The 21,400-nt window shown below is 36.8% G+C and overlaps 1 protein-coding gene across 4 annotated transcripts in view; it reads right to left on the minus strand.

Annotated features, from left to right (window-relative positions):
- LOC150088797 (transducin-like enhancer protein 4) overlaps window positions 1-21,400 on the minus strand; it is a 204,986-nt gene that overhangs the window by 68,632 nt on the left and 114,954 nt on the right. For all 4 annotated transcript variants that reach the window (XM_090369662.1, XM_090369663.1, XM_090369660.1 and 1 more), the window contains one exon: window positions 17,558-17,587. In XM_090369662.1, coding sequence (XP_090225788.1) covers window positions 17,558-17,587 — 30 coding nt within the window. The remainder of the gene's footprint in view (window positions 1-17,557; window positions 17,588-21,400) is intronic.

The following is a 21,400-nucleotide window of genomic DNA, read 5'->3' on the forward strand; positions in this document are numbered from 1 at the left end:
GGCCATACCTCGGGAACGCTTCCAACAATGCCACGTCAGACAGCTGCTGTACTGAGGGCAAAAGGAGGACCTACGAAGTATTAGGTAGGTGGTCATAATTCAGTGATCACTCAGTGTATATCTGAAGGATCTGTGTTTCAGTAAATTCCCCTCATCGATAACTCAGAGTGAGCAATCACATCGTGATGCAACATTCACTTCTCCGCCGGCCACATTCTGCATCTTTTTCACTCAAGCGCTTCGCAACTCGAAGATAAAATGTCCAATTGCCTTTTCTTCTTGGGATCACACTGAGATACCCATATTTCATAATTCGTCCCAATAATATAATTCCCTACTCATGATCAGCATTCTTTCCCAAACTTGAGTTTTTCATATCTCAAAAAGTAAAACCAGACATTAAACACGATATACCGACTTAATAACATAAATAAAAAAACGCACCTCATTACTAACGCTACATTGCAGACAGTCTAATACGCATGCACACTACAAACCCTCTTCGAAATCTGATCATTAGATACAATAAAAGTAACAGTGATACTGAAAATTGCAGTTCGCCATTCTTCCAGAAATAGCAACCTTTAAAACGCCTTGATTTGCAGAGAAAGTGAAATATTTTCGATGCGGTAATGACGGCGGACATCCAGTTCTGTTATCGCAGTCTCGCGCTTAATGAGAATTTTTAAATCGTTCCGTAAATGGATAAGGAGAACTTTGTGCGCCTTCTGTATTTAAATCTTCATCAGTGGAATCCTATTACTTGGATAATTTCACTAAATTACGTTGCCCACGTTTTAATATTTGTCCCGTCCACCTCTAAATTGTTGAATATTATTCTTGGAGAAGCTCGTTCGAGGTGCCAGGTACTTTTTGTTGTGTTGATTAGGTGTTAGAACATTAAGATATAAGTTCATACGTTTAATCAAAGAAAGAAAACGAGACAAGTTTAATTAAATTGGAAAACTGTGCTCGAAATGCATGCCTTACGTGTTTTCTAAAATCTTCAAGAGAACATTACGGAAATGATAGCCTTAAACTGGATTAGAATCCTTATTACCGCCTCCCCATATTTCGCCGAAAGAACACATGTTCTGACAATAACGAGATAGTTAAGTACAGTAATTAAGACGTACAAGAGACCCTTAACGATGCGCAGCCACTAGTTCTCACCACAAGCTTTCCGCCATGTCTTCTATCTGAAGCGATCGAGCAAATTTAATTAGTGTGCACTTAATAGCTAATTACCCTAATTGAGATGAGAGAGGGAAGCGCTTACACCATGACGACATAACTGCGCTAGAGGGAGGTGGTGGTAGGGGGGATTTTCCACGTGCATGCTTCACTGAAAAGATTGTATTGGTGTTTCTTTTTCAAATTCCTCTCTCTCCTGTTTTTTTTTTTAAATCCTGCCTTGTATTTAATCAGAATCATCGTTCGGTATTTTACGATATTTGTATAGCAGAGTTTTTTATATTTTAAGTGAAAATCGGATAGTTTTCTTCATTATAAAAATTTAGGTTTCAAGTATCTTAAAACCTCTTCTCTGTTTTCATTAATTAGAATTTTTTTTATGAATAATTATCTCTAAATTACGCAAAGCCAAACGATGATTTTTACATTAAAATTGACTCGATTGTTTTGTTTGACTGTGGTGACGAACTCAGTGTCCTCTAGTGACCGATCGGTAAAATATACCAAATATATACGCAGTGACCTCTGGCAACTGCTCTGTTATTAGTCATTAGACAGAATACTTCGAAAAAAAAAATGGAAAAAAAAATTCCGATTTATCCGAAACAAAAGTATTTATTTTTTTTAAGATCGGATTAAATATCAGAAAAATTTAAAAAATTTAAATTTTCGATTCATACATTAAGAACAAAATGAAATTGTTCAAAACAATAAATAACAGAACTATAATTTACAATTGACAATTTTCACGCTCTATGATTTAGCTATAAAGTGAAAATCCAGAAAATAAAAATCATTTAGTGAAATTTGTTTGAATGTAGTCTTATTCAATTACTGGGTTGAAAGTCAGAGGGACAGGGAAAGAGGAAGAGGCCACTGCTTTTGTAGCGGGGAATGTTTAGGAAACAGTGGTACTTGAAATACCGTGGATCGACATCTGTAATGGTGTCAGCAGGCTCATCCAGCCTAATTTTAGTCTAGTAATAGTAATAGTAATAGTAATAGAGGCATGTGACGCAAGAAAGCAAACGTATGAGCTTACGTAGAATCAGCCAAAAAAAAAAAATTCACACAACCATTCCCTCTAAAAGTTTGTCCAATTCCTCCTTGAATTTATTAAATCAATCAACTTCCACAACGACGGATGGAAGTTTGTTCCAGCAATTAACCACCCGCTGGCTAAAGACAAATTTCCGCACATCTATTCTACATCTGTCCTTTCTTAATTTGAACTTATGTCCCCGTAGGTTGGTAATCTGAACAAGTGGAAGGATCCCATCAGAATTCAGCGTGCTCAACCCATTCAAGACTTTATACAACTCAATCAGATCACTTCGCATGTGCCTAGTCTCCAGTCTCATCAATTTGCAGAACTTAAGCCTCTCTTGGTAAGAGGATCCCTCCATTCTCCTCACCAATCTTGTTGCCCTTCTCTGTACACGCTCAAGAAAATCTACATCCTTCCTAAAATGAGGCCTCCAGATCTGTACGCAGTACTCAAGGCGTGGCCTGACCATTGCTCGACCTGACCTGACCTCCCTGCTAGCAAAATTTCTGTATATCATTGACAAAATCCAATGTCCTGCTCTTGCAGCCTGTCTGCATGGCTCCGAAAACTTCATATCTGACTGCACAATTACTCCCAAGTCTTTTTCATTTTCTACCAGCCTAAGTGTAGTACCACACATTTGGTACGTTCCTCTGGGGTTACTTCTACCCATATGCAGTACCTCGCATTTGTCAATGTTAAACTTCAGTTGCCACTTCTCAGCCCATTCTAGCACCGTGATGACTATGAACATCACGGGTGCTAGCCTGTCCTCACTGAACATAATCACTCGATAACACTTCCCTCCCTGACCTGCAATATTTGCGAAGTACTGTATAGTTTTCAGAATCCAATTCGAGCGATCTTCGTCTTACCATAGACCTTTTTCTCTATAACATGCAGGCAGCAGTGTGTGTAGTGGCGTCAGCCGCCGTAGCCTAGTGGTCAGGCGCGCGGGTGCATAAGTACACGTGCCTTGAGTGACCGGGGTTCAAGCCCGTGACCACTGAATACGGTGCTGTTTCTTGTATTCTATCTATCTTGTGAACTCCTCTGACCGTTTGGTTGTCCCGGAGTATAAACAGAAAATTTATTTATTTATTATCTACTACTACAACTTATATTAGACGATGTCCAAATCATAATGCAATGGGACAGTACTTGCAACGGTTTGGCGGTTGTATGGAGCTCTAATTATTCCAGCATGTCTTGTCCGATAACACTATCACAGCCCTCTGGGCTCCTACCATTATCTCCCATTCAAAACGTTGTCACGTTACTTGCCTATTTCTGAATATTCTCTGTCATCCTGTAAGGTCCCAGCCTTACAATAATTTAATAAAGTTTGTTAAATATTGGAAGAATTAATTGTGGCGTATATAGTTAGTTTCAGACAAGTATCATTTGTTAAGAAACACTGAAATTCGAAGGTTAGTCCAAACACACCCAGTTAGTTAAATCTCGGTTGTATGGAAAAATTCCTTAAGCGAGTCAGTAAAAGCAATCATAATGGACCGAAACAAATCCCACTTAAGACAGGAGCATATACACTATAGAAAGGGCACTGAGTGCGGAAGTGGCCCTATTAATAAATTTCACGGTTCGACCTCTAGCAGGTGTGGGCGACGTAGTAATGGGGGGTGAGGTCACAAAGAAAGCCTGAAACTCTCTTAGCTGACCGGAACTTACGTTTAATTTCGAGAAATTACCAGTATTTTCCAGATTATCGGAAGTTCGGTCACACTAGGAAAAAGAAAGCACGCCCACGGAAATGAAGGGAGACGAATAGGATCACGAAGGAAAGGATAGGGAAGTCAACGATTGGCCAGGAAGAAAGCGGTGGGAAATTTGAGAGAAAGGAGAGAAGGGAAGAAGAAATGGATACTGATCATTCGGAGAGGAGTTTTTGTGGTGGAAGCAGTCCTGGAGAGATGGAAGCTGTAGTGGGAGAATTTATTATAAGAATTTATTTTGTGAAAGTCTAGAGTCGGAAGTATCGTTCCCTTGAAGAAGTTAATGCAGTCTATGGAGGAAGAATGGTGAAACGCCATAGAGGCAAATTTCTCGATTGAGCAGTTGAGTGACTAGTCGACCCGGAAGGTATCCCAGTCCTCGGACGCAACGCAGATGGAGGAAGAAAGGAGATAAGATCCGGTATTATCTTCAGCCGTGCAGTACCCGGTAGAGAAACCCAGGATAGATTACTATGTTCCCCGGATGAGCAACCTTTCGCTTTCCAGTCCTCACCCCGAGCAGATAGGAAGAGAGACCGAGCAGGGAGGAATACCAGACCATTGCGTAAGTGTTAGAATAAGTACTGAGAATATAATTTGTAAAAAGGGGAACTAATTTAATAATGAAAAGGACTCTAGGAGGACGCTATAAGTTTTAAGAGAGAATGTCAAAGTACTAAATATATATACATATATATTTGAACGAGTGTAATACTTAAGGAGTGATAATTTAATTTAGTATAGAGATCAGAGTAATGCAATTTAAGAGTAAGTTAATCTGTAGTAGGAAGTAAAAATTTTGTCCTTGAATTATTGTGAATGTTAAATTGCTGTGAGTATGACTTATTTGGGGTAGAAAATGATTAAACAGGTAAACAATTAAATGAGCATCTAGCCCTAATTGTGAAATAGTGGATTAATTGAACGGAAAGGTAACTAAGTAAATTGGTTGGATATTGTTGACTGTTTGCAAGTAAGGATTCTGGAATGAATATACATGTATTTCCTAATAAGTTGGGAAACGAGCACTTATGAAATTATATTTTGTCTGTTCATTGGCTGATGGTGGTTTATTGACTTACATGGACTGTTAAGGAGCAAAGAGACAGATTGTGCATTGTGAGGGGTAATAAATGCCCGGACCTACTGAAATCTTTGTAGAGCAACATGAAGAGACACAGTGATATATATGTAGATATATATAAGTATTAGGATTTAGTAGTTCTTTTGATAACAAGGTTGACTGTAAATTACAAGATATATACACATTTAAAAATTAGTAAAATAACAAGTGTCAAACTAAATACTGTATTCTGTTAAAGGTTATTGTAATTTTCTTATATATAATATGACAATAAAAAACAAATTTGTATATTCTACATTCTTGTGTGTGTGTCTGTCATTTCTAAACTCAGCCAGTCCAGTGGAAGAATACCTTAATATATTAGGGGTCCCCGTGAGTCTGGGAATTTTCTGAAATCAATCAAGTCAGGTGTAAAAGTGGGAGGGGTTAAAATAAGGGGATATAAAAAAAATATAACATAATATAATATAATTGTAGGCCTCTTTGAGGAATAGGATTTTCAGAATAAATAACATAACGAAATCCCCCCCCCCACAATTGGCGAGCCAGAGCCAGGATAATTCTTCACGACGGAAGGCTGAGTTCAGAACGACAAAAAAGAAATATATATATATATATGTATATATATATATGTAATCCAGTTGCTGAAACTGATAGAAAAAAATTCAGCTGGCGAGCCAGAAAGTGAAAAGTGAAAAAGTAAGTAGTTAAAGTGGGTACTGAAATAGAATTTCCTTGTGTTTAGAATTAGGTGAATTAAGTTATAGAATAAGAAAGGTATTGACAACAAATAACGAGTTAATTAGATTAAACCCCAACCTCGAAAGATAAGTCATGGCTACAAGGAGAGCGAACAGCAGTAGGGATAGAGAAAGGGAGGAAAATATCAACGGGCAGGAGACATCAGGAGAAACAATTGTTAGTATAGGGAATGATAATAGGGGCCCAATTAAGTTAAGCAAATTTTTAAAAGTATTTAAAGGGGAACCATCAGAAAATGTGGAACATTTTCTGAGAAAACTGAAAATGATTAAGGAAAAGGAAGAATTAACGGAACTAGAAATAGTCATGATGGCGGAATTCAAACTGGAAGGCAGGGCCCAGACTAGGTATTTAGAGGAGACCCAAGGGATGGAAATAGAAACATTAGACAAATTTGAAAAGATATTAAGGAAGTTATTTTCCCCAAAGATCACGTTCCTAGAAGGAATCGGGATATTAAATAATTATAGTCAAAATAATCGCGAAAGCATAGAGGACTATTACAAAAGGTTTTTAACAGTAAAATTAAATACAGAAGTATCAGAAAAAGAAAATAGCGCCTTTGACAAAATCCTGATGGGACAATTTTTGATGGGGGTCAGGGATAAATATAAGCGAGAAATCCTTAGGAGAAAACCCAATTCATTAGCTGAGGCCATGAAACTAGCCACTGATGAGGAAAAGCTAGATCTCCAAGGTCGGGGGGCAATAAGGGGGGAAATAAATGTATTAGCGACAGAAGAAGAGACAAAACGGAAAGGTAATAAAGAAAGGGAAGGCGAAATTAAGTTAGAAGGGCTAGAAAAACAGATAGCGGGAATGGAAATAAAATTAAATAAATTATTAGAGCAATTAAACACAAAAAAGAATGCACTAGATGAAAATAATAGGCAGGGGGGCGAAAGACCACAAACAGGGCAGAGAAGATAGGCGAAATGGACAGAGGAGGTGTTACATATGTGGGGGCAAGGAACATCTCGCTAGATATTGTCCACACAGGAATAGCCAAAGGGGATACCGCGGAGGTAGTAACTACAGCCAGGAGCAAAACCCTGGGAGGAGTGAACAAGCATTACACATAAACACAGCCAAAAGAAAAAACATATCTTTAGGCGCTGTAAGTGATAACGGAAGGGGGAACGACCTGTTATATGTAAAGGGAAGCTTAGGAGGGGTACCAGGTAAATTTCTTGTAGACACAGGAGCCTCGAGGTCAATATTAATGTGGGATTACCTCATCAGATACTGCAAAGGGTCAAATAACGGAGATGTGAGATGTTGCCGCGAATTTCTTGTGAAAGGGGTAGGTGCTGAAGAAATTCACACCAACTATATAGTCAAAGACAAGATAAGAATACAGGGATGTGAAATCATGATACCCCATTCATATTTAGTGGCAAATAGGGTGAATAGTCGTCGACATGACGCAATACTAGGCACGGACCTACTAAAGAAGTTAAGAGCCAAGATAGATGTGGGGAGTGGCTGCATTAACTTCGATAATGATACCCCTGTGAGTAATAAAGTAGGCAGAAGGCAAAATGCTGGCGGCAGAGCCCAGTATGAGCCAGAGAGAGGGGAATCTTCAAAGGGAACGAGTGTGAAACAATTAGAAGGGTGTAAGGCAAACACTGTTAATAAAGTTCTGGTGGCACAAGAAGAATTAAGGGAATTGAAGAAGAACAACAAAACTAATAAGAATAATGAGAGAAAGTGTCGAGAAAGTGGAAGGATGCTACACGTGGGAGTTTTGGAAATGAGAGAAAGGGTCAATAGAAAATCTGGAAAGAAAACGTCTCGAAGGGAAGAGAAACGTGAAGACAGCGAACTGTTAAATAAAGTGGAAGAAAGTGGAGGTGAAAAGAATGACAACTTGGTAGATGAATCAACAGAGCCGAAAAGAATCGAATGGCCATGGAACCACAGAGCTGAAACTTCCTATGGGGAAAGGGCCCTCAAGTTGAAAGAGACAAACAGGCTACAACAAATGTATTTAGGAGCAGTATTTAATGAAAACATAGGATGGGAATAGTTTAGTGGAAAAAAAAAAAAAAAAAAAAAAAATTTATGCAATTAATTAATGTACATGTATATAATTGTATATAGAAAATTTAGAAGGGGAGATAGATTGTAATTAATAAGTAGGCCCTGGAAGAAGGCACATCCGCCTGAGGACATGTATAAAATTTATATATATGGGATATAAATTTTAGGGGGAGAGGAATGCAATGTAAGGTCCCAGCCTTACAATAATTTAATAAAGTTTGTTAAATATTGGAAGAATTAATTGTGGCGTATATAGTTAGTTTCAGACAAGTATCATTTGTTAAGAAACACTGAAATTCGAAGGTTAGTCCAAACACACCCAGTTAGTTAAATCTCGGTTGTATGGAAAAATTCCTTAAGCGAGTCAGTAAAAGCAATCATAATGGACCGAAACAAATCCCACTTAAGACAGGAGCATATACACTATAGAAAGGGCACTGAGTGCGGAAGTGGCCCTATTAATAAATTTCACGGTTCGACCTCTAGCAGGTGTGGGCGACGTAGTAATGGGGGGTGAGGTCACAAAGAAAGCCTGAAACTCTCTTAGCTGACCGGAACTTACGTTTAATTTCGAGAAATTACCAGTATTTTCCAGATTATCGGAAGTTCGGTCACACTAGGAAAAAGAAAGCACGCCCACGGAAATGAAGGGAGACGAATAGGATCACGAAGGAAAGGATAGGGAAGTCAACGATTGGCCAGGAAGAAAGCGGTGGGAAATTTGAGAGAAAGGAGAGAAGGGAAGAAGAAATGGATACTGATCATTCGGAGAGGAGTTTTTGTGGTGGAAGCAGTCCTGGAGAGATGGAAGCTGTAGTGGGAGAATTTATTATAAGAATTTATTTTGTGAAAGTCTAGAGTCGGAAGTATCGTTCCCTTGAAGAAGTTAATGCAGTCTATGGAGGAAGAATGGTGAAACGCCATAGAGGCAAATTTCTCGATTGAGCAGTTGAGTGACTAGTCGACCCGGAAGGTATCCCAGTCCTCGGACGCAACGCAGATGGAGGAAGAAAGGAGATAAGATCCGGTATTATCTTCAGCCGTGCAGTACCCGGTAGAGAAACCCAGGATAGATTACTATGTTCCCCGGATGAGCAACCTTTCGCTTTCCAGTCCTCACCCCGAGCAGATAGGAAGAGAGACCGAGCAGGGAGGAATACCAGACCATTGCGTAAGTGTTAGAATAAGTACTGAGAATATAATTTGTAAAAAGGGGAACTAATTTAATAATGAAAAGGACTCTAGGAGGACGCTATAAGTTTTAAGAGAGAATGTCAAAGTACTAAATATATATATATATATATTTGAACGAGTGTAATACTTAAGGAGTGATAATTTAATTTAGTATAGAGATCAGAGTAATGCAATTTAAGAGTAAGTTAATCTGTAGTAGGAAGTAAAAATTTTGTCCTTGAATTATTGTGAATGTTAAATTGCTGTGAGTATGACTTATTTGGGGTAGAAAATGATTAAACAGGTAAACAATTAAATGAGCATCTAGCCCTAATTGTGAAATAGTGGATTAATTGAACGGAAAGGTAACTAAGTAAATTGGTTGGATATTGTTGACTGTTTGCAAGTAAGGATTCTGGAATGAATATACATGTATTTCCTAATAAGTTGGGAAACGAGCACTTATGAAATTATATTTTGTCTGTTCATTGGCTGATGGTGGTTTATTGACTTACATGGACTGTTAAGGAGCAAAGAGACAGATTGTGCATTGTGAGGGGTAATAAATGCCCGGACCTACTGAAATCTTTGTAGAGCAACATGAAGAGACACAGTGATATATATGTAGATATATATAAGTATTAGGATTTAGTAGTTCTTTTGATAACAAGGTTGACTGTAAATTACAAGATATATACACATTTAAAAATTAGTAAAATAACAAGTGTCAAACTAAATACTGTATTCTGTTAAAGGTTATTGTAATTTTCTTATATATAATATGACAATAAAAAACAAATTTGTATATTCTACATTCTTGTGTGTGTGTCTGTCATTTCTAAACTCAGCCAGTCCAGTGGAAGAATACCTTAATATATTAGGGGTCCCCGTGAGTCTGGGAATTTTCTGAAATCAATCAAGTCAGGTGTAAAAGTGGGAGGGGTTAAAATAAGGGGATATAAAAAAAATATAACATAATATAATATAATTGTAGGCCTCTTTGAGGAATAGGATTTTCAGAATAATAAAGATAACGAAACCCACCCCCACAATCCTGTACATATATTCCCATGATATGGCACATTAGTACATAGCAGTACACTTGATTTTTTTTTTTTTTGGAAATGCAGATGTGATGCGTATTAAGCACCAAAGCAACTAAGGCTATGATGTCTCAGTTTATTGTGCTTGCGATTGCTTTTATTCTTTAGTAGGTTTACTGGATAGAAAAACCGAGCTCCTGGAGATAAAACCATGTCACCTTCTACCCTGACAGACTAACTCGGCCAAGTTGTGAAAAAAAAATTTCCACCGTCACTGATAGGATTCGAATTCAGACGTTCCCACCTGGTGGGATGGTGGACAGTGATAAGAGGTGGTTTTTCTCTACCGCAAATAATGAATTATTTTTCTATGAAAAATGGTGAATACTCAAATTCTAAGTACCACTAGTCAGAACTTGTGTTCAAAAATCAACAATATACGTACTCGAAATTTACAGTATGGGGGAGGGGGAAGAATGGGTTCTTAAGGTAAAAAAAAAAACAAAAAAAAGCATCTTTATTTATTAGATTTTTGTTTTAACCTTACAGTTCGTCATTTATTGTCATGCGCGTTCGATTAAATATTTCCTGGAGTTGCAAAGATACCTCCAGTCTACTATTTATATTTACATTCAGCAATAATATTATACATAATCTCGATATCAGATGATTTATGTACCTCACGTATACTGAAGCTTAAAATTTGGATTGGCTAAGAAATCGTTATGTTTAAGCATGATCGCTAGAACTCTTGTTTAGTTAGCAGCGAAGAAATTCTACAAAAACACCGATCAGATTGAACCATGCTATTTGCGTATAGATCTAAAATATAAACTTAAAAGATACCTTGAGACGCTTTAACTGCTGTACAGGAAATATCATCCCACGTGAGTGAATCACTAAAATCCTGGTGTCGGTAGGAGCAGTTATAAAAGGAAATATTACAGCTTATAAAGTCTCCCAGTAGCTTTCTCCTTCCATAAAATCTATGGCGTGAAGTGTCTGAGGGTAGCTCATAATTCGAAATGTAGTTAGATGCAATTCTGTAGGGGAGACTCCCGACCTCTTTTAAAGTGAGAAACACTTCTCAATAAATTATTCCCAGAGGATGAATATGTTTGCAGATAATCGCGGAACAAGACACAACTTCAAACGAGGAGTAATTTGTTTGAGAAATACAGGAATACATCTTTAAAAAGTCGGAATACCGGTATAAGGTAATTTGATTTGTATTTGCGATTTGTAACTTTTTCTAGGGTTTAATTAGATTGGAATTCCGTGGGCTGTACAAACCTCCTGGGGAGATATTTGAAACCTTTTTACATAAAATATAGAAAACCATTAAGTGTTGTCGAACCATAAACAAAACAAAAACGGTTATCAAATAAAATTTTGCCTTTCTTTTAACTTTGTTATTCAAGAGTTGTGTTTTCTTGTCGAAAAATTAGATCCTGATTCACTGTCAGAACACAAATTCGTTATTTTATTTAGAAACAATTAAAGATATTCAGAGCAATGTGACATCACTACTGAAAGGACTTTATTGTAAGATCTCACGTATTGTAGGCGACCTGAATATCTTTGACAGGGCAGATCGAGCTCTTCTTAATGAGCCTTAATCCATAACTTTGTCACGTCTTAGATACAGGAACTGATGATTGAATCGAACTACACATATGGTCATTTCACCCTTGCCCTCTTGGGGAACACGGTTGATAGAATTGCCGTCCTCTCCACACCGAAATGAAAAGACCAAAGTTCGAGTCCCGTCGATGGCATGTGGAATTTTTATTGGTCTTTCTCACAAAGTTGCTGAGTTAATCGGCCTCAGGCGAGGGTAGCATGGTTTTTCTCCTGGAAACTCGAGTTTTTTGTCCAACAAACAGAAAAACGACCACAGAACACATGCAATTTACAGACAATATACTCGGAGCAATATGGTCTAAGTCGCTGATGCTCCTACAACCCTATTACAAGAACATTTCGCACTTAGTCATCCTTGAAAAACAAAGTTACAGAGCTGAAGACGTCATTAGATACAAGAACTGATGAGTGAATCGAACTAGACATATGGACGTTTCACACTTAGTCACTATCGAAGAACAAAGTTCCAGAGCTGCAGATACTGTAGAAAACGACTTAATGAATTCCCAAAAAACATGACCAATCGCATGCTGAACTATCAGTTGCAAAAATAGCCACTTATATAGCACCCTCGCGTGGTTCTCTGCTCAAATTTACAGCTTCGGGTATCTAGCAGGATTTATAGGATCGGGGGTCGGCGAATAACGGCATCCTTCTGTCCTTTCTTCCTTTGTGTGACGGATCGATATTGTGCACCGGTAACATTGGTCTCATGATATGGCGCGATGACACGACCCTCACTGTGACCACCTACGGAACGGCCGATTACGCTTTCTCTTGTGAACGGCGCAATTACCGTGGAAAAGAGTAATTGCCGATACCTCCTGCGTCTCTTTTATAGCTGATGCTCTGCATGATTGGCAGGAACCAGGCGATTTATATCAGATGGTATTCTAAGCTCTTGGAAGGAAAATGCAATTGAATACCCCCGCATCGAGATCACAATCAATGTCTAAAGTTAAATCCAGTCTCTCCGGTTTAGTCCACAATTTCACTGACGTAACACTGCGCCATTCCGCGTAACCCAAGGGAAATTTTCCAAAAGGTATTTTTTGAAATATCAGCTAAACTGATGAGCTTTTCCTAGGCAGATGAGTGGTACTCACATAAGGTTAGAGTTTGCAATGCTACTGTGGAATTAATAAGACTTACGAGAGCAAATTTTATACAGGAAACGATCATTGAGGGATCAAAGGATAAAGTGTATTGTGTTTTGTTTTACTTCGGTCAACCGTTTAATAATTGTGAGTTCAGTTCTCCATACATCGGAGGTGTAATTTAGTGTTTAAGCATTGTAACAGGTTCAGGTGTCAGTTCAGATAATGCTGAGAAGCAAGTGAACGATCGTTAGAGTGGTCTGGATAGGTTTACATACACAGACAGATAAGAATTAGCTAAGACAGAGAGATAAAGATTGTATAAGATAGAGAATAATTTTGTTCAATTCAGAAGGCCAAATGTGCAGGCAGTAAGTTTTAAATCACTAACTAGAGAACACGATTTGTTTTCCATAATTATCAGCTAAATTTATTTTAATAATGACTCCAGGTGGGAGTGTAATAAAAGTCAATAACAGGCATTTATGATAAATATTGTCCATTTAACTTTTGTTGCTGTTTCAAGTTGCTTTACCAAAGCCACTCATCGTAGCAATAATAGTTTGTATTATAGTCATATGGCTCGGTCATGTGGTATATGTCAATGTGTGTTTTTCAAATTGTACTGACACACAATATATAACTTCCGCAACGTGCGATGTGGCATTTGTACCAGCCACACCAGGCTACTAATTGTAAAGTGCCATTTCACTCACGTTCACGATTCCTCCTTTTCATAAATCGATGCTGCGAGGACTCTTTGAGATGACTTCCAAATATAGAACTCGTAGAAGAAGTATACCTTCATCAGGTACAGCAATACCATCGTAAATTATTATAATGTTCTCTTCAATATTATCATTGTGATAAAGTTGCTCAGCTTTCGTTCTTTAAAAGAGATTAGAACGAAGACTCTTCTCTGATGGTCAAGAAGAGAGGAAAGTGGGTTGGTGATAAATAGGGTGAATAAGACAATGCTCCCAAACGTCCATGAATGTTTCAACAATATACATACAATAGTAGAACTTTTTTTTGAAAGCTTTCCAAGTTTTCTCAGCAAAATAGTTCCTTAAAAGATTCATGCACCACTTTGGAATCATCCTATCACCAAGTACGACTATCAATAAAGTCACGTGATTTTTAAAATCACCTTACCTCCCAAGTTATAGAAGTATTAATTAATTAATGCTGATCAAGTTAACGTAATCTATTTTGCAAATATACAAGTGACTATAATAGCTGGAAACATTCGCTTTCTGTATTATTGTTAGCATCTGGACCAGTTCCAGTAGACTACACAATTTCATGACAACGTAGGCTGCCAACTCAAATTATCTAAAGAAAATGAGAGTTCAGTTACTTGGAGTTTCGTTTGACTTATTCTATTCTATTTCGATTTTTGCCAGTGAAAATAATCCAACGATTTTCACTTGGAGAAGTTGCAATAATACCGCAGTTGTATAGTCCCATACACTACAAATTTTGTTTTATACGCATATTTATTTTTCTTGCTGCTGCGATTAAGATGTACATGCTTAGCATGATATAATAATGTACAGAGTAGCGCACAAAAATGTTCTTTAAGACACTGATCTCCATTTTCGAGAGCAGTGTGTCTCTTTTGGAAACTCATTATTCTTCAAAATACCCACAAGAAGAAATGAATAATTGTGAAATTTATCTCTAAAGGGCACACATTTCAAGTACTGTTTTACAGAACTCCAATAGTTCTTTATCTTCATCGGTTAATTGGTTGAAATTGGCGTTCAAAGAGATAAAGCCCAGAGTGGAGGATCCTTTGAATCTTTTGCTTATTTCTAAAGCTGCCGATACTTTCGTATTTTCCCTGGAACTGTTCCTTACCATATCAATTACTTCTGGTGCATTTCGTGTTCTTGGATTGCCAGTATTTCTTTTATTTAGATTTAAGATAGTTCCCATTTCCTGAATTTTGCTTGCCATCTTAAAAGTTACAGTTTAGAACAGTATTCTGTCTACAAACTTTCTTTGAAATGGTTTCTGTTGTTATAGAGTTTTAGGTGCATCAGCAACTTAAGCCATATCGCGCCGTATATAATATTTCTTTAAGTTGCACGTGTCCTGTGGTCGATTTGCTGTTTGCTAGACGAAAAACCAGGCGAAAAACCAGAGAAAAACCGGAAAGGATGAGACCGACTAACTCAGCCACGTTGTGAAAATGATCCATAAAAGTTCCACGCGTCATTGACAGAATTCAAACTTAGATCTTTTCCACCCTGTGTGAGGAGGACAGTGATTATACCAACTGTGCTACCCACGAGGGCGAAATGGTTTCGCAGCGACCTCAATTTTGTTTCTATGCAGTTCTTAATAGCCAACACTCTGATTTTGTCTGAAATGGTGTGGAATAGTTTTACTTTACCTGAAACAAAGAGAAAAGTTATAATTTCTGAATCAGTTGATATGATATATAGACTCCTAACTTCAATACAAACTTTAAAACTGATAAGACAGGATCCAGACGGATAGGAATCAGGGTGATCGGTTAGCTCATCTCACGGGGATGACTTACCCGATCATCTGCAACCTATGCAGCAGCATTTCTCCCCATCCAGGACGGTATCTTTCATGATGAAAATGATGCACCACATAGGACACTTATTCTCAAGAAGTGGTTCAGAGAACATGAGGATGGAGATAACCAACTGACAGCGCTATCATCAACTGATATTATTCCCATAGAACTCTTGTGCGAGTTTAATGGCATCAACAACACAGATCTCCATTAACTATCAATTGGTGACTCTCTTTTGGATGAATCGTGCCAGATCTCTGTAGGACCGTTCCGTAGTCTTGAATTTCTTACTGTTCCATATCGGTGTCCTTCAGGTTTCGCATGGTAATTCAAAAGCTTCTGACTGACTTCTGATAGATGTTTCTATTGCTTTGTCCACCATCTGTGGTACAATCCAGCCGCGAAAGGCGCCTCCGTAGCCAGGTGGGAAGGAGCAGCAGTGCGTAGCACACGCTTCTTGATTGGACCGGGGTTCGAACCCATCACCACCAAATACGGAGAATGCGGAAAGGTCAGGGAATGACCACCGCATATCCCGGAGCAATATGGCCTTAGTTGCTAAGGCTCCTAAAAACCAAATAACAAACAAACAAACAAACCATCCGCGAAAAACCTCTGTGATTATGAAGTGGCGGACTATCGTGATGAAACAAAAAATCTGATTATTATTGTTTTTCTCTAGCAGCTGGAGTAGCAATATATCTAGTAAACTGCAGTACACGATGCTTCTTTTCCTTTTCAGTTGGTCCTTAAGAAAATCTCCAGGAAGAGTAATTACAGATTTTCTTGGATGACAGGAAAGTACACAAAACCCTTCTTTGGGTTGAGATGAATGGACCAATTTCTAAACTGCTCTTTAATCCAAGCTATAATTTTGGGCCGATCTCAGGTGGTGGAGTAGTAGAGTTCCCACTTCGCGAGTAATTCCGAGTTTTTCAGCCCGCAAATCGGGCTGTAAACATTCACTTCTGCAGACAAATAAAGCTATATGGATACGAGTAACAAGCTCTAGTTCTGTTAAAATAATAATTTGAATTTGTATCTTTATTACTTTTTTCAGAATAAGATTTTTAAATCAGAAAGATCATATCTAATAACCCTGCAATGCTTCTTCATACTACATTATCACATCACTGCTTTTCTAACTCGAGTTTTGCTAAATTTCAGAAATATAACGGAAAAAAAATTTAATCTTAAAATTGCCTAAGTTGCATTGTGGACTAAATAAGAAAATTTAGAGTCATATGTGTTCTGTATTACCTTAAATATATATGTCTGATGCTGTCGCAATGCCACTTTTATACCTCCCCGTTTGCATGTTCTGGAGCTTAAATTGATATTCCAACGTCATATTCGGATTTATCATATTAAATTAGAGAGAATATTAAATTTACTACATTTTGGTTGGACCTTAACTTTTGAACACCAGTGAAGGTGTTCACTATTGAAACCAAGATCCAGCTTAAATGGAGAAACACCCTCTCTCTAATTCTCTCGGTTTATTTCGCCTTGTCTTTCGATCTATGAATTTCTTTTAACATTCTTTATTCTTTTAATTAAGATTTTGAAGCGAATCTATTTGAAGAAAGATAGCGATGTTTCTGGTATGTAGTTAAATTAGCCATGGTGGAGGTATTCATTGCAATCGGAAGTAAAACAAGCCCTATCCTCCTTGTCCTTCTCCTCCTCTCTCTCTTTCTGGATTATTATAAAACTTCATTGTTACCATAAGAAAAAGTTGAGGCTAATAGAAATTACTGATCACACAACGAGTCCTGTAGGCACAAAATGAGTTACATCTCTTGTTTCACATATATGATCCTTTTTCTAATTTAAAACTAGAAACCGGAGATAACTTAAAGATCACTACAATGTAACGAAGCTCGCCACGGATAAAATCCAATTTTCTTTCTTAAAGATTGCTGATACCAAATTATCTTATCGGGCACTGGCGTCTGTAAACAAATAGAATACAAAGGATTAAAAAAAAAAAAAAAAAAAAATCAAACCTTCACTCAGCTATTGCGAATAGTAGTAAGTAATCGCCCCACAGATGTTTCCAAGGAAACAGATGACGTCACGGTTGTTCTAGAAAGCGAAAAGGTAACAAATGAAGAAAAAAAGGTACACCAGTATTGTAAGTTAAACAACTAATGAGCGAAAATGAAAGTATACGAACCATGAGGTGGGCGATCCCCGAGTGCTGTTGCTGAAAGAAACAGAAAGGCAATTATTATTTTTATAATTCCACAAGTGAAAGAAATGCAGCATTAGCAAAGACAAATGGCACTTAAAAATAGAAAGGGGAAATTAAAGTATTTTAGAAGTAAATGCGTTATCCTATTGTGCAAACAAATTAGAAAATATTTATCTTTGCCAACTACTCAGGTAATTGAAATACAAGGGAATTATGAAATACTCCACATTTCTACCGGGTACTACTGATATTAAATAGGATATTTATTAACATAATTTACTGCACTTGCAACTGTGAATATTGCAAACTTTTTTTTTTGCAGTAAATATTCCGAAATGCATAATACTTTGATAATACATCAAAACGAATATTTTATCATTTTCGTATGCAATCAATGGTAGTAGGATAATTGTAGTCTTAACATAAGTAGTTAATTAACCCTTTATTATTATTATTTTTTAATTTATCCGTTCTTTAATTTATTCAGTTCTGTTTTATAAAAAATTATAAAAAACAGAACTGAATCCCTTACGAAGACTACACAAGATGAAGCAGGAAACTACAAATAGCAAATAATAATCTCGTACAATTTTGATAAATGAATCTATATGGTAGCCATTATTAATTTGCTTCTAAGCAGAAATCCAACAAGGCTCTGAATTACAAACGACTTCGTAATTAAAAGAAAGAACACAACGCCACCTGGAATTTTTTATGCTCAGTGAATTATGTTTATTATTATATATGTTAAATATTATAGGATGTCTAAAACTGGAATTCAATGTAATCAAAGATAAAAGAAGTTATTTTAATTAATATTATAAAAAAAAGAATGGTTCTCTTGCATTAATTATTATTAAAACTAAGAATTTTACGACTTCGTAATTAAAAGAATAATATATAACACAGCGCCACCTGGAATTTTCTCTAATCCGTGAATTATGTTAAATATTATACGTTACGAATATGTCAGTGTATAAAACTGGAATTCAGTGTAATTTGAGGTAAGCTCATACAATTTTAATAAATGAATCTATATGGCAGCTATTATTAAGATCTTTGTTAGATTTCTAAACAGAAATCCAACAAGGATCTGAATTAATAACATCGTAATTAAAAGAATATAACACAGCGCCACCTGGAATTTTTTCCGCTTGGTGAATTATGTATATTATTATATATATTAAATATTATATGGTGTATAAAACTGGAATTTAGTGTAATCAAAGCTGAAAGAAGTTATTTTAATTAATATTATAAAAAAGAATGGATCTCCTAGAGTAATTATTATTAAACCTACAATTAACAACTCTGAATTAAAAACCGTAATTAAAAATATATAAACAGCGCCACCTGGAATTTACACTGCTTCGTGAATTATGTATATTATTATATATATTAAATATTATAGGGTGTATAAAACAGGAATTCAGTGTAATCAAATGTGAAAGAAGTTATTTTAACTAATATTATAAAAACGAAGGGGTCTCCTATGTTAATTATATTATTAAAATCAAGAATGACAGTCCTGTGATTTTAATTAATATTACAAACATGATCGAGGTTTGATTATTTTTAATTAGCATTAGAAAGCAAGGATGGAATTCCAACACAGTGATTTTAAATCACTACTGATTTTACGAGTACTAAAGTTCTTATATATTTTTTAACAAATTATTTATTAATTTAATCATTAAATTATTAAAATATTTAGAGTAATTTCCCTCTAATAAAAAAATACTTCAATACATAAGTGTGGATTTTGTGATTTTTTTTCTCAACTGATCAGGAAACACGAGAGCTGTAAATGTAAGTGAAAGCAGTTTGATTTCACCATTTTATCGCTGGACGATCTACACGCTAAAGTAACATCAAGAAAACCGGGATAATTGCGGATGAAAGCAGTGAAAAGCACACAACACTAGAGCTAGAGCTGCATGTTAAAAGTAATAACTGTATTTTCAAAACCACACATTATCTGTTGCCCAACAAAATTGTTCCTTAAAAGGCGCAAAAAAAAAAAAAAAATTGATGCTCTTTAATTCCACACGTTACCTCACTCCCTTATATCGCTATAGGTCCCCTGCAACGCCTCGAGGAGTATTTTTCCGCGTTTAAATTTAAATTTCATTCCACCTCTAGCAAAGAAAAGCCCGTAGATTACATTTAACAGCGGCGAGAGTTCACAGACGCACAATACAAGCAGGCGGACAGCTCTAGGCGAATGAAAAGCCTTCTCACTAGAGCAGTAACAATTCTTAAGGAAGACTGAACAAGAAAAATCTCGCAGTAATAAGAGTAGTCTTTGAACTGCAAAATCCCCGCATTTATCTTCATCAGAGCCCGGAGATTAGAGACAACCAATGCCCTTGTGATGGAAGCAAGCACTTATAACCAGCCCCTCTCCCAGTCTTTTAGCTAGCAGAGATTAGCCATTTTTAATGGTCCACCAAGTGCTGGTGAAACAAATACACCTCCTCTTACTTCTGTCACGCACCAACGGCGCCGCGCTACATCAAAGCCAGAAATGTCGCTAACCGCCGCCCATCTCTCTCTCTTTCTCGTTCCTTACAGGCACTCCTAGGTCATGTACGGTGCAATCCCTTCCATTTCCCCCCTCTTGGTCTCACCTGTCGAGCGTGAAATAGGACTGCCAAGATCGGTCGTGCTTCAGACGACCATACAATAGCCTAATGGTCCACACATTGTAGTTTCTGTCCTGCTCCTGGAAGGAGGTCGAGCTACAATATTAGCATCCAGTCAACTGGTTTGTTGTCGAACGGTGAAGACGTGACACGCAACGTAATGATCGTTTCCGAATTAATGGGTGGGATTACAGTTTCAACTAAACAAGTCCGCCAGAAAGTTAGGAACTCTGTTGTGTAGTCTTTTGTTTGAGGGAAAAGTGGGCCAAGAGACACCTGAAGCACGCATTCAGAATCCATTTAGACATTACTGCGTCTGATGTAGCCGTTACCAATTCCGAATGAATAACGGCCACGAAGCCTACTCGTGAATCTTCAGTGTGTTTAGAGTTAAATATTAGAAATTCTGACAACATTTTACGCATTTTATGAGATTTTTAACAGCTGCATTGTTAATGTATGTATTCATAGTTTTTGTTGGCTGATATGGGAGGAAATTTAATAGATATTTAAGAAAACGCCACCTATAGGTTATTCAAAGTTATTTTGATGACGTCATGCGATAATAATTATCGTAGGAACATTTCATTTCCAGGTCATTTTTTGTTTGAAAATAAGAAAAGGTGTCTTTCGTATATTTTTTATTTTTTAATGAATATTGTAATTAATTTAAGAAAAAGATTCAGTAGAGAAGCCTAAATTTTAATTTTCAATATTTTTAATAAAAATTATAACGCTTTAATCAGGAACAGCAATTTTTAGGGCAGAAAATCAAGACCCATATCATCGAATACATTTCTTGAAGCAGGAAATGACATCACAGTTAAAATAAAAAAGAAATGCGCATGACAGGAACTTTATCTGCATAGCGCAATTTAAAAATTTAATTTTTTTTCAATCAGCTATTAATTTTAAAAAAATATTACATAGGTGTAGATTAAAATTTATGAAACTTTATCGTTCTTTCTTGTGTGATTTTAACTGCCAGAAAACCGAGTGGTTTTAATTCAACGAACTTCGTTCTGCACGAGTTGCCTTGGTATTGCACTATACTTAAAAGCCCAGGCTCACATAGCCCCGGGCTTTTAAATAAATGTCAGATTAACCAGGTGATGTAAATTGTTTAAAAATAGTGCAATACCGAGGCAGTTGGTGGTAAAAGACAAGTAGATTATGTTTA

The sequence above is a fragment of the Mastigoproctus giganteus genome, chromosome 3 (genome assembly GCF_048544385.1).
Source record: "Mastigoproctus giganteus isolate SK-2022 chromosome 3, ASM4854438v1, whole genome shotgun sequence".
NCBI classification, from domain to species: Eukaryota; Metazoa; Arthropoda; class Arachnida; order Uropygi; family Thelyphonidae; genus Mastigoproctus; species Mastigoproctus giganteus.